Below are 14,523 nucleotides of genomic sequence, written 5' to 3'. Positions count from 1 at the left end.
CTTCCCTGAAGGTCTTTGGTTCTTAGTTTTACAACTCTTTAGTCACATTCAAGGCATAACAAATAAGATTAGCATAATCGTACCTTTGAGGTGGTACAATCTTCCTCTTAACTCTATCACCAGCCAAGAGATAAATATGATAAATTATATGTTGCTCTTAAATATTATTGGAAACGGGAGTCTCAACTAACTCTTCGTCTTTAGTCTCACTAGTAAGAACTTCCTCTTTAAAGTGAGTAATTCCAACCATAGTTTCTTATTATTCCAGCTTTAGGTCTTTGCACTTCATCCCTATACGCGTCTCATAAAAATTAACATCATTGTTTATGATAAATTTTAGTCATCCAGGATCCATCTTCCATAGTTTGTAATCATTCACTCCTTCAGCATAACCAATGAACACACATTTCACAAATCTAACATCAAGTTTGTCTTGTTTCATATGAGAAAATTCCAAAGCTCTAAAAATCTTCAAATTTGAGTATTCTACCTCTTTCTCACTCCAAATTTGTATATGTGTCTTGAAGTTTATTCATGTGAAAGGACATATGTTAATCAAGTAAGTTGATGTAGCAACAACTTCATCCCAAAAACTCTTTGGTAACCCAATTCCTATCAATATACTCCTTACTCTGTCCAAAGTGGTTCTATTCATGTGTTATGTCAAGTCATTTTGTTAAGGTGTTCCAACAACGATTATATGTCTATTGATAATATGTTTCCTGCAAAACTCATTAAACTACTCTAAAACAAACTTCAAGCCCTGGTCAGTTCTCAATACATTTAATTTAGTTTTTAATTCATTCTTATAAGAGTATACTATTCATTAAACTTTCCAAAGGTGTCATCTTTACTTTTTAGAATGTAGACCCATATTATTATAGAGAAATCATCCAAATGAGTTGTCACCTTTGTCGAACTATATAGATCCAAGTGAACATACTCAAAAGGTCTACCAGAATTATGCACACCACTATCAAACTGCATCATGTGTTGTTTTCTTAGAACCACAAAATTATAGTTTTGAAAATTTTAATTGTAACATCTTTTTTGGGTTTTGTTGTAGAATTGATAAATTATATTTAAATAAAAATTATATTATAATTTAATGTAAGATATTATTAATAATTAATAATAAAAATTTGTAATTGAAAAAATAAGTATTAAAGTAAATTTATTGCAAAAAGTTGAATAATAAATACATTAATTAAACTTTATACTTATTCACAATATATTATTATAATTAAATAACATTTTTATTATAGTATCAATATATTATCGTAATTAAATGACATTTGTATTAAAATTAAATGATTTCATAATAATATATATTTAATTGAAAAGTCTTAATAAAAATTTATTGTATGAAATAAAAATAAATATATAAATTAAATTTTATAACTATAATTGTGAAATTAAATGGGTTTTTAAATGATAGTTTTTTTAAAAAAACCGTTTAAATTAATTGACAACTTAGATAAATATCTACTATACTAATAATAAAAGGAAAAACAAAAAAAAAAGTAAAAATGAAATAAATAAGATGAAATGAAATAACAAAAGATTTATTGTATAAAATATTAGGATGAATATCTAATACTACTAATATCTGATATGAATAATAATAGTAATAAAAATCATAAATTAATCATAATTAAAATCTACAGAAAAAAATTGACATTTTTTAGTTAGTAGCTTATGTTTCCAAACGTCTTTTTTATTTAATTGTTGATAATATTTATCTATAAATCATATATATTCTATATATTTTTATTAAAAAATAATAGCTAATAAAAATAATTTTTATTGATATTACTTTTTTATAAAAGATATATATATATATATATATATATATATATATATATATATATATATATATATATATATATATATATATTAATTTCTGTATAAATGACCAATATTACTTCATTATTTTTGATATTTTGTGCTTATAATACTTATATTTAATAGACAGAAAAATTCAAAATAATTGTAAGATTCAACTTGGCACATGCATAACTAACTAGTTTATGAAAGGCACATGCAAATGATTTTTTTCATGATTTGCTAGCCAACTAACACACAAATGTAAGCTTGAAATATTAAAAGATATAGAATTCATGTGAGGATATTTAGAATAAGGCCACTATAAACATATTAAATGAAACACACAATGATTGTCACTTGAAACTTTTGAAAATAAATACTCATACCATGTATCATACATATAATATATCATATACTTTTGAAAAATAAACAGGTAAAATAAAGAACTTACTTACAAAGCAAAAATTGAAATGATATTACCTCACCATACGAATGACAGAGGATGCACTGCATTCCACAAGGAACTCTCGAACGAAAGTTGGAATAAATGCAAAACGTGCCACAAACTCTCTTGAAAACAAACTTTCTTACCACTTTTCTCTTTGCAAAAGTACCTGAAAATGTGATTAATAATGTATACAGGAAGATTATTGACTTAATGATCATCCTTTAGGATTGGACTTTCATTCTTTTTCAAATCATGATAGTTATCTTGCTCCTCCCCAGGTTTTCATCGACTTAGGTTGATCAATCCCTTATTTGATGTTCTTGAGTATGTCTTAATGAAGATAAACCTACATCATGAAATAAAATACATTTTCTGACATTTCTCGGATAGGAAACATTAATAGTAATCAACACACTTTTACAAATTAAAAGAACATTAGATGTTGACCTCCTTGGTAACACAACTCTTCTTCCTTGCCACAAAGTTAAAAAAATAAGGAGATGTCAACCGTATCATGTCTTGAGCCTCCACAAACGAGATCTCATACTCTCTTCATAGAGTCAAGATATTTATCCTGCAAGATCAATGAAAAGTGCTAGGTACCCAATCTTCATTGGGTCCTTGAGGATTAATGAAACTTTGGTTGCATTTAGGTAACCATTGAAAAACATCTTTAGGAACAAAGAATCTCCCAAACTTGCACTTTGCAATAATGCAATCTTTCTTGCAACGATAATGACAATATAAACTGTGAGAAAATGTGTTTTTGCTATTTGAACTCTTTTTAACAAAACTATACCTTCTATAAGGATTATTAGAAGGCATCTTGTACTTAGAAGTATCAATAGCAAAAGTAACCTTTGGTGTAATGTCTTATTCAACTTAGCTTGAAGAGTATTTACCTCTTTTTGATAAATGTGAAAAGTTTCACAACGAAACCATGAAAGTTTTTCATCCGCATTCTTATCTTTTAGAATATCTATCATAGATTGCTTAAGAGATTCCATATTTTTTTCGTTTTCCAAAACTTTAGCTTATAAATGTGAAGATTCTTTTGTTTGAAGCTAACATTGTGAAAGCGTCTACGACTTGTCTATGTAGATTTTCAAAAGCTTTTTGTAATTGAGAATAAGATAATTCATGAGTAAATTCAAGCTTAGAATGACTTATAATCTTCTTCTTCTTCTTCTTGTTTCCCATATAGAAAATCTTGGCCGATTCGACACTTGAACTCGAGCTTTCATCACTTGAAGAATCACTTTCTCTCTTCCAAGCAACATATGTTTTTCTAGACTTGCTAGATTTCTTGTGATGCCATTTCTCTTTGTCTTTATTGATCATAGGACACTCCGGCCTATAATGACATAATTTTCCATAATTTTAGTATGAACTTCTAGGTTTACTCTTCTTATTATCACATTCCTTTGAGGAGTTAGATAGCCTTCTAGATTTGTTTTGGTTCTTGTTGGAGTGCTTAACTCCAAGTTTCCACATGTACCTATTATATCTTTTGATGAATAACCCCATATTTTCTTCATCGGAATTCTTGTCGTCTCTTATTTCACAATCATTTTACTCATTGTTTGAGGACTTTGAGCTTGAAACCTTTAGAGCAATAGACTTACTTTCTTACGCCTTGTCTTTACCTTTCTCCTTCTTTACCTTCTCCTCATGCTCTTTTTCATGTTTTTCCAAGCAAGTGAATTCTTGCTCATGTTCTTCTAGTTTTCTAAACAAAATTGTGAGATTAAGTGTTTTAAGATCATTCGCCTCTTTGATTGCGGTGACCTTGGGTTGCCATTCCCTATGAAGACACCTCAAAACTTTATTAGTAGCAATATCATCGGAAATAGGCTTACCTAGAGCACTCAACCAATTTATAAGATGTGTGAACCTCTTTTGTATTTCAGCAGTGGTTTCACCATATTTCATGCGAAATAATTCAAACTCTTGATTCAAGGTATTTATCCTAGCTTATTTGACCTCATTAGTTCCCTCATGGGAAACTTATAATGTGTCCCATATAGCCTTGGAGGTTTCACAATGGGAAACACGATAATAGTCATCAACATCGAGAGCGGAAATGAGAATATTTTGTGCCTTCCAATCATGTGACCACAATTTCTTATCATTATCATTCCATTGATTTTCCGGTTTTAGTATCATGACGGCTTCACCATTGGTCATTGTAATTTGATTATGACCATTTATGATGACGTCCCATACACCCTTATCAATCGAGTTGATATGGATATGCATCCAAGCTTTCCAATAGCCATAATTTTCGCAGGTAAAAATTGGTGCTCTATTGTACACCCCTTTAGGTTCGGTAGTCATTTTCTAATAAGAAAATATTAAGCACGAAATTAATCTAAGCTCATGATACCACTTTTTGGACGATATGCTTTGATCCAAGGGGTGAATAGATCACTAGTTTAAAAAATTAACAAAAACAATTTTGAAAAGTTTATGGCAATCGGAAGTAACCCGAATCGAATTGTCTAATCGAACCTCTATCGAAAAGTTTGGATATGCGTTAATGCTATCAATGTATAATAATTAACACAAATTGATCAAAGAATTTTAATCACTATGGTCATGTCTGCCCTTAATTTGAACTCGAATTGAGATAATGAAATTAATCTTACTTTGCAAAAGTATGTATACAAGATAGATGTAGCAATCCAACCCTACAAACCTCAAGTTTGATGTTGATTTTAACACCTTCTCTTCCCTTGATCAAATCTTGCTCAAGTAACCCAACACTACCGATTTGATTCATCGTCTCACTCTACTTATTTTCAAGAAATCTTTTGTTCTTCAAAGTTTTCACTCGATCGAATCCAAACTGTGAATTGTTGAAACCTAAGATTTACCAATATGATCCACCGTCCCACGCTACTCCTTTGCAAGAATCTTCCGTTCTTTAAATCCTTCACTTGGTCGGATCCAAATTGTGTAATCTTGTCTAAAACCTTCAAATTCCAAATTGATCTTGAAGGAAAACCTCATATTGGTTTTCTTATTTGAAACCCTCAAAGATCTCAATCCAATTTACAATTCAATGAGTCTAAATTGGACGTTATCAACCCTAATTCTAGATGGCATCCAAATAAAGAATGATTATGTGTAGTTTTTTTGTGTGTATGCATAGAATGAGGTTGAAGATGATGAGAACTCTTTGAAATCCTGATTTCTTGTAGGTTTACTCTAGAACTTGCATGAAGTATATATATATATATATATATATATATATATATATATATATATATATATATATATATATATATATATATACACACAAGTATGAAGCAAAAGAAATGCAAAAGGAATAGAAAACAATGCAAATTTCAAGATTTTTAATGTATGTGTCAGCACATACAATGCATGTGTCGACCTGTATATGCCATGCGTCGACTTGTATAGGTCATGTGTCGACCTGTAGAGGCGGCACGTCAAACAGAGCCTACAGACTTTCAAAATGCAGTATATGAGCCAATCATAAAAATGGATGTGTCGACCTGTAGAGAAAATCTCCTTCTATGTGTCGACCTATAATGCGTATGTGTCACCAAATGTTCTTGAAGTTCTTTGTAAGAAGTCTCCCAATTTCCGTATACTTGTTCAACAACATTTGTAATTGATATGTTATTGTTCAACATATAATCGACATGTGTTTCACTTTCTTTTTCTTCATCGTCAGCAACATCGACGGATGTCATTAAAGTTGGTAGTTCAGCTTGATCAAATATTTAAGATGCATCAAATATTTGTGACTGTTCAAAAACATGAGGTTGTTGAGACTGTTGAGATTGTTGGAGTAAAATATACAACTTAATATAATTGAATTCAAAATGTTCATGACTAACAAACATATTTTCAACATCTTCATCATCTCAAACCTTTAGCTGGAAAAATCTAACGCGATTGTTTGTCAAAAAATACGGGATTTTGATATACATGATTATTTTTAAAAAAAAAAACTTAACAAACATATGACTACCAAACATCACAACTATTTTTTTTCTTTCTCCCACGAAGCATTCACACCAATGTTGTCGTCGTTCAATCGACAACCTCCCATTGCTGCTGTGTTTTTTTTCTTTCGTGAAACGAAATTATCATTTCCATATTAATTTCCCTACTTGATTTCCATATTAATTTGTCATTTAGCTTGCATTTAATTTAACATTGTTTGTGATTGCAAACCAGCTTGCATTTTATATTCAAATTGGGTAGTATTTGGTTAGCATTTTCCTAATGCTGTTTTTGATTGCGTACTAATAATTCTTTCCTTTTTCAAATAAGTTTACCCAAACATATAGAGGTGATCCAATTATAGTGAGAATTTATAAAGTTACCGGATGAAGTTGCAGCCTATTTATCAAACGGATTCAATTATATTGCAGCTTAAGCTAAAAAACAACAATGCTTTCTATTGCAACTTAAGCTAAAAAACAACAATGCTTTCTATTGCAACTTAAGCTAAAAAACAAAAACAAATTACTCTCACTCTTCACATCTTTTTAATCATGCATATATTATTATTATAGGTTACAAAGTTCTATGCATTTCACGACATTTCCAAAATTTTCCAAAAAACTCTCCATCATGTACACGATGATAATTACTAAATTGCCATTCTATCATATATCATAATATATATACATCCATTTCAAGCTTGAGTAGCAGTGACTAACCATTCTCGATCAACATGACTAGATTTGAATTAGTTTTCATCTCTACACCAACAATCGGAAACATGGTTCCTACAGTTGAATTCGCTAACAATCTAACCAATCACAACCCACAACTCTCTGCAACCATTCTCATCATCACAAACCCAAAACTACCGCTAGTTAACACTTATCTCCAATCTCGTCCTTCCTCCACCACTAATCTTAAATTCATTCACCTCCCCACCGTAGACCCTCCCACACCCGATCAATACCAATCCTTCATCGCTTACATCTGCCTCCTCATACAGAAACACAAAATCAACATCAAAAACGCACTCATCAACCTCACACTCACAGCATCATCAACTGAGTCAAACTATGACTCGGTTAAACTCGCTGCTGTCTTCATTGACATGTTCTCCACCACTATTATCGATGTCGCCAACGAGATCTCTGTCCCTTGCTACCTCTTCTTCGCGTCGCCGGCGAGTTTCCTTGGATTCACACTCCACCTTCCTCGACTCGATAATGTCGAGTCGGAAGCTGAGTTTGAGATCCCGAGTTTTGAAAACCCGCTTCCGAAACTTGTTTTGCCTAACTTGGTTTTGGATTGGAAATCTGAAGAAGACGCTTACTCGTGGGTTTCATATCATGCGGGAAGGTACAAAGAAACAAAGGGTATTGTAGTAAATACGTTACAAGAGCTTGAACCTCGTGCTCTTTGTTCACTTTACAATGATTTGAAGCTTCCACCGGTTTATCCCATTGGGCCGATTCTTGACCTTGATGGACCGGCTCAATGGGACCCGAACCCGGTTCAATATAATTACATTAAGGAGTGGCTCGATATGCAGGTTCCTGGTTCTGTGGTTTTTCTTTGCTTTGGTAGTTTGGGAAGTCTCGAAGTGAAACAGGTTGAGCAGATAGCTATTGGGCTTGAACGGGCTGGGGTTAGGTTTTTATGGGCTTTAAGGGGCCCACCGAAGGCCCAGTTAGAGGATCCAAGAGATTACACGAGTTACGAGAATGTTCTACCGGATGGGTTTTTGAAACGAACGGTGGGGATGGGAGTAGTGTGTGGGTGGGTCCCACAAGCGAAGGTGCTGGCCCACAAGGCGGTAGGTGGATTCGTTTCGCACTGTGGTTGGAACTCGATATTGGAGAGTTTGTGGTACGGTGTGCCGATTGCCACGTGGCCGGTTTATGCGGAGCAACAGATGAATGCGTTTGAGATGGTTAGGGAATTGGGATTAGCGGTTGAGATTAGGTTGGATTATAGGGTGGGTAGTGATCTGGTGCGGGCGGAAGAAGTTGAGAATGGTGTTAGTAAGTTGATGAACGGTAGTGATGAGGTTAGGAAGAAGGTGAAAGAGATGAGTGAAAAATGTAGAGTTGCTTTAACGGATAATGGGTCATCTTATACTAATCTTGTATCCCTGATTCAAGAATTGACAAAATAATTGATGCTTGTTACTGTTGTTTGATAATAAATCTTTGAAAGGAAATAATATAATTAGTTTTCTTATTGTTTCGAGATAATACTTTTATGGATATATGGATTTTTGTCATGACAATCTTTAACAATGTCTGTAATATTTAAAGAGATTCTCCATGCTCTAGATCGACTCGACTATCCCCTTTGTGTTAAAATAATATATATATTTTCATTTTTAATTAATATTTTTTCTCTCAAATATAATGAAATATAGTTAAGTATTTAATGTTATAATATTATGTATTTAAAGTTTAAAAAACATATGAGTTAAGTAAAAAGTTAATTATGAATTATTTTTTTAAGATAATCAGGTTTTTAAAAAAGAAAATTAAAAAAATTATATTAAAAAAGAAACTAAAGTAGCCATCTTTCAAACAATTAAAATGCACACACAAAAAAGTAGTCAGAGGTATGACGCATGTATTTATTTTGGTACATAGACGTCAGGTATGATGGCGCATGGTTATCAAAAAACATTAGTAAAAGTCTATTCACTCATACATTTTTGTACATAAGTGTCATGCATGATGACGCATGCTTATATTGAGAGTCAAAAAACGTAGATAAACGTCTATTTACCGTAGTTATGGCCTACTTATTCCTACGACTTATATGCCACACAAAAAAGTGTCGTAGGTATAAGTATTTTGATTTATATCTATGGTAAGTAGACTCTTACATTTACATTTTGATTATCACTATAAGCGTATGTACTAAAATGAATACATGAATAGACTTTTACTTATGCTTTTTGGCTAATATTATAAATATGTGCCATCATGAATGACTAATGTGTACAAAAATAAATCCATGCGCCATATGCTCTGCCTACTCCTCTTATGTACGAATTATTTTTATTTGAAAAATATATATATATATATTTTAAAATATAGTTATTTTGGAATTCTTTTAAAAAAAAACATGATTATTTTTATAAAAAAAATCGCCAATTATTTTCAACTTTCAACCGTAGTCTTTATTGGGCCATGACTATAGAGCTGTTAAATAAGTTATATTAAAAGTCTCAATATTCAACTTCCATTAGAGCTCTATTATAAGTTAGTCTTTACATCTTAGTAGTGTTCACCCATCTCAATAAAAAAAATCAATAATGTTCCTAAATTTTCAAAATTAAATTCCTCACGCACACAAAATATAATCAATTTTGTGTTCTTCTAGTTTCATTTGGTACAGAAGTTAACTTCTGAATTTTTTTGATATGCATAATTTGTTTTATTTTTCCTATTTTGTCTCTTGGGATTGACTTCTTCGATTATGATATGATTTTTTTAGTTTAATTAAAGGTAAAATAGACGACAACCAAGAAATATTGAGACATGATAGAGTGACCTAACATGCATCATTGGTGCCACTTCATTTGATACAGAGGCATCATCTTTCCGATTTCACGTGTCTTCGGCATCGTCTTTTCGGATGCATGTGTCCCCTGTTGTAGTTCTAGAAGGCCTAGAAGTCTAAAATGTTTGAACATGTTGTTGTCGTTACTGATGTTTTTCTAGAAGGCTCCTCCGACCCCTCACTACTTTAACAATTATGCATATTTTGTATAAATGATTTAAAATATAAGGTTTATTAAAATATATCAAATTTATAACAAACTTACCACCTAAGACTGAAACGTACTTTATTGAGGGTTACTATGGAATTTAACATTCATATTCTCCACTAAATTGTGAAATATACACATTATCGTGAGTTTAAAATGTCATTTGGTAACACCATATTACTACGATCATATTTTCAACCGTAGTAATATCTCATTTTTACGCGTCTATTTTTTTTATTAAAATATGTTTCCTCACGGTTCATAATAACAAATGTGGTCATAGATTGAAGGTTACAAGCTTCAAATTCCAGCATCAACATGTTTCCATTTTTTCAATAAAAAAAATGTGTGGCCCTTAACTTATATTGTTATATAAAAATTGAAAAGTATTTAACTACAACTTGCACTACAGTTGGTATTTGCAACTGTGGTGAAATTCTTTTCTGAAAAATTAAAACATAACAGGTTCTTTATTTCCTTTATAGCCCATGCCCTAGCAAACAAGACGCAGCGATAGCGAAATCTTCTTCTTCACCATCTTCATTCATTTCTTGGAACTTCCAATCTCCACCATCTTCATTCATTTCTTGGAACGAAAATTATTTCTTGGTCTCTTCCTCCTCTTCGAAGTACAATATGTTACCTTTCTGTGTACATTCTTCATTGTTCATTTCTTGGTGTCTCTCATGTTGTGGTGAGATTTTTTCTTTACGCGGTGTGGATTTTCGTTTTGTTGCAATTGGATTACTTTGTGTTTTGGTTTTATTTAGATTTTGTGATGTTTTTTGTTGTTATAAGGTGATAAGTGGTTTTTGCGTCATTTTTATTAGTTGTTTTACTTCATAATTTTCCCGTTTTCGTTCGCTTTGCATCTGTTTTGGGATTTTTGTATGTTTGGATCTAATATTTTTTGATGTAATTCTCATTGATCAGTGAGATTTTAGTCCATTATTAGAATTTTCAATAAAACTCATAGTTGGTATTAAGTTTAAAAATCCAGTTTGATTACCTAGTTTTCACGTATTCTACTTTTCCATTCTCTGTACTCAAGTCTCCATCTTAGCATCGGATCAAGGTTATTTTAAAGTATCCTCTCATAAACCAGGTTTTATTTATCGGTTTCAATGTAATTGTTATTCTATTTCAATAGTTTATTATAATTTCAATTACAAATATTACTTTGATTATGTTATCCCTCACAATGAGTGAGTAGTCCACTAGGGACTAAGGGCCACAGAGCTTATCTCGTGACTATTTGTATGATCCATCACAAGTCAATTTCGAGAGTCTTTGTTTATACTTATCTTAATACCTAAGTTCTTTCATTTCAACCCTTGCACGAAAGTAAAAAGTTCTCAGGTATCGACCGTAGTCTGAAAGGATATGTATCGGTACCCGAGCGCTTGTTTTTAAACAACCAAGTCCAATACAACAAAATTTATTGAATGAGAATGAGATTGAGAAAAACCCCCCAATTTTTATAGATGTGTAAAAGTAATGAATAACTCGGTTGTGCGGAAGCAGACAAATTATCCGCCATCAATAGGGCAACACGTTGGCGAAAGCAGATGTTGTATTCATTTATCTATTTTCTATAAATCGTGTGAACTCTCGTAATTGAAGTGAATTGGATCATACATAGATGTCAGAGTAAGAATTGTGACATTAAGTATTGTTTGCTTCATTATAATTTAAGTGATTTTCATTTAAGTTATTTTTTTTATAAGTGCTTTTTAAATAAGTTGTTTTACAAAACCTCAAAATTTTGATCTCTCAAGATATATACTGATAGAACGGAGTTCGGTATTCAATCCATTGGTCCTTGTGGTTCGATAATCTTTTACTACTTCACACAATCGTGCACTTGCGACATATCGAGTTTTTGGCGCAGTTGCCTAGGACCAATTATACTTCATATTGAATTTCTATTTTGTCATCGTATAGACTAGAGTTTTTTTTTGCTATAGTTTTTCTGTTGCCCTTACATGCGAAGAACTTGTTTTGATTATTCTATTTTGTTATCGTAGAGATTAGAGCATATTTTTCTTTTATGTTGTGTCTTTTATGCTATGCATGGGGTCTATCCAAAATATGGTTAATTATGTGAACAATAACCATGGAGAATCTTATCCCAATACCTATAATCCAAGGTGGATATATCACCCTAAAATTTTCTATAATAACCACTCTCAGTATTTCGAGGAACCACCAAATTTCCAACAATACAACCTTGAAATGTTAATGAAGAATTTTATTGTGACGCAAACTCGCTCTAACCTGGAATATATGATAGAGAGTTGTGTGGCGACATAAACTCACCATAATGAAGAGTTTAGAAACCAAAATCTCCATACTAGTGAAGCCCTTAGGAAGTTAAACATTGTGGCCGAGTCCCTACTGACTCACAATAAGGCACTGGAGACCCAAATCTCCCAGCTTGCACACACCGCTCTAGGACCCTCCCATAAAGGTCATGTGAATGTTGTAACAACCATAAGTGAAAATAAAGTTAAAAATTATAGGGATAATGATAAAGAGGTTGAGGAGAGTTCTGATGAGAAAAAGGTAGAGTTTGAGGAAAATCCACCGATACCACCCGAAAAGGAGGTTGTCAAAGAGGTAGTAAAGGAAACACCTTATGTTTTCTCCTCCTCCTTACAATCCACTGATTCCTTTCCCACAAAGATATGTGAAGGATAAGGTAGGCACCCAATCCAAAAGATGCATAGAAATATTGGAAAAAATCTACAATATTGTACCTTTATCTGAGGTCCTTTCTAAAAGGAGGAAATTAGGGGTCCATGAAATTGGGAAAATCATTGATATTAATAGGGGAAGGTTAACCTTTAAGGTCGGGGATGAAAGGATTAAGTCCAAACCCGAAAAGTTGATACTCATGATAGAACTAGAACCACCCCCACATATTAAGAAGTTTGAACCACCACATAGGAAGACGAAAAAGAATAGTAGTGGATATGAGAGATGGCTTGATAAGTGGGCATGGACTATTGAGAGTAAGACTAAGGAATCATTTTTGAAATATCCATCATGAGTGCTTGCACTCATAAATAGTCGAGTTGAACGATGTTAAACAAAGCGCTACGTGGGAGGCAACCCACACTTTTTGCACTAATTTGTTTTCTTGTTGTTTTATCTTTCTTTCAGTTAATAAAAGGTTCACGAAGGGGAAGCGAAACAACTGATAAAAATTTAAAAATTTGAGAAAAGTTAATATGAAATTGTGCCTAGAAAAATCACAAGAAAAACAAAGTCCTCATACAAAAACAGGGGAGCCACTTCGGCCGGTCGTATCACCTGCTACGGGCCATAGCAAATCCTCTACCTCAAAACCCTAATAATCAAATCCCCATATAAAAACCAGGGGCCTGCTACAGGCGACTGTAGTAGGCCTAATGCCCCAACATCCAAATTTTTTTCAAATATTTTCAAATCATATTGGCCCAACCCACATTTCCTTCACCGATCATATCCATTAACTCATCTTTAAACCATCAAAATCTGATTTTTCAAATCATATAAGCACAAAGTCTCTCTCTCTCTCTCTCTCTCTCTCTCTCTCTCTCTCTCTCTCTCCAAACCTACCATCTTCATCATCCCCCCACTTTCTTCCAAAAAAAACCCAAAACCTCAATTGTTACCAAACCAAAATGTTTAACCTTTAACCCCTTCCCACCCCAAATCCTAAACCACCTTCACAAAACCTTCATCAACCATTACCCCGATCACACTTCTGGGCACAAATTCTTCAAATAGCGAAAATTCGAAATTTTCAACTTTGAACAATAATGACACCCAAAAGAAGTGAAAAAGCAAAGCAAGTCACTGAATCATCCCAACCTAAAAACAGAGGAAATACTAGGGCCTTGAATCCTTATAACATAGTCTTTAAGAATGATGACCAAGCTAAACAGTATTCCGTCTTGATCAAGTGGAAGCTTATGTCGACAAGGTACACGTGTGAAAATACTCTTTCTACTCTTGAATTAAAATCCAAAATAGATAGGATGTTTCATTCAATTGTGTTGTTAGAGTTCATGCAAAGGGAAACACCAACCTATGAGAGTGTCACCCTTGAGTTCGGACCAGTAGATATGGATTCAAGCGGAGCTCGGAGACTTGAGAGTCGAGCAAACACAGTAAGGAGTTGAGCAGATTCGGCAAGGAGCCATCCTGGAGGATATGCAATCCATGATGCAGTTGTTGATGTTGCATTCTCCTCCACCTCCTCAATAAGGGCACTGTAAGTCACCAATCTCTCTTTCATGTTCTAAAACATTGATGCCAATGTTTAGTTCAGGTTTAGGGGAGGTTTACTAGTTTCTTTTTACTATTGTCTTTTTTTAAAATATTTTGATTGTTTATTTTGGTTGCTTCCATTCCTTATCTTTTGATTAAGTGTTTCTAGTAATACAGTTGCTGGATTTTAGTGTTTGAATAAGTGACGAAGGTTAGTAATAATAGATGATTGGTTACTGCTGAGGAATTA

General features: G+C 32.8%; 1 protein-coding gene across 1 annotated transcript; it reads left to right on the top strand.

The window, feature by feature from the left end:
- The first annotated feature begins 6,802 nt into the window (after positions 1–6,802).
- Positions 6,803–8,479, top strand: LOC127074557 (UDP-glycosyltransferase 43). The gene has a single exon (XM_051015910.1). The coding sequence runs from the start codon at positions 6,990–6,992 to the stop codon at positions 8,412–8,414; it is 1,425 nt and encodes a 474-aa protein (XP_050871867.1). The 5' UTR covers positions 6,803–6,989; the 3' UTR covers positions 8,415–8,479.
- Positions 8,480–14,523: the final 6,044 nt, after the last annotated feature.

Source organism: Lathyrus oleraceus, chromosome 1 (genome assembly GCF_024323335.1).
Source record: "Lathyrus oleraceus cultivar Zhongwan6 chromosome 1, CAAS_Psat_ZW6_1.0, whole genome shotgun sequence".
In the NCBI taxonomy this organism is placed as follows: domain Eukaryota; kingdom Viridiplantae; phylum Streptophyta; class Magnoliopsida; order Fabales; family Fabaceae; genus Lathyrus; species Lathyrus oleraceus.
The sequence above is the reverse complement of the archived record's forward strand: the minus strand, read 5'-3'. Positions and strand labels throughout refer to the sequence as shown.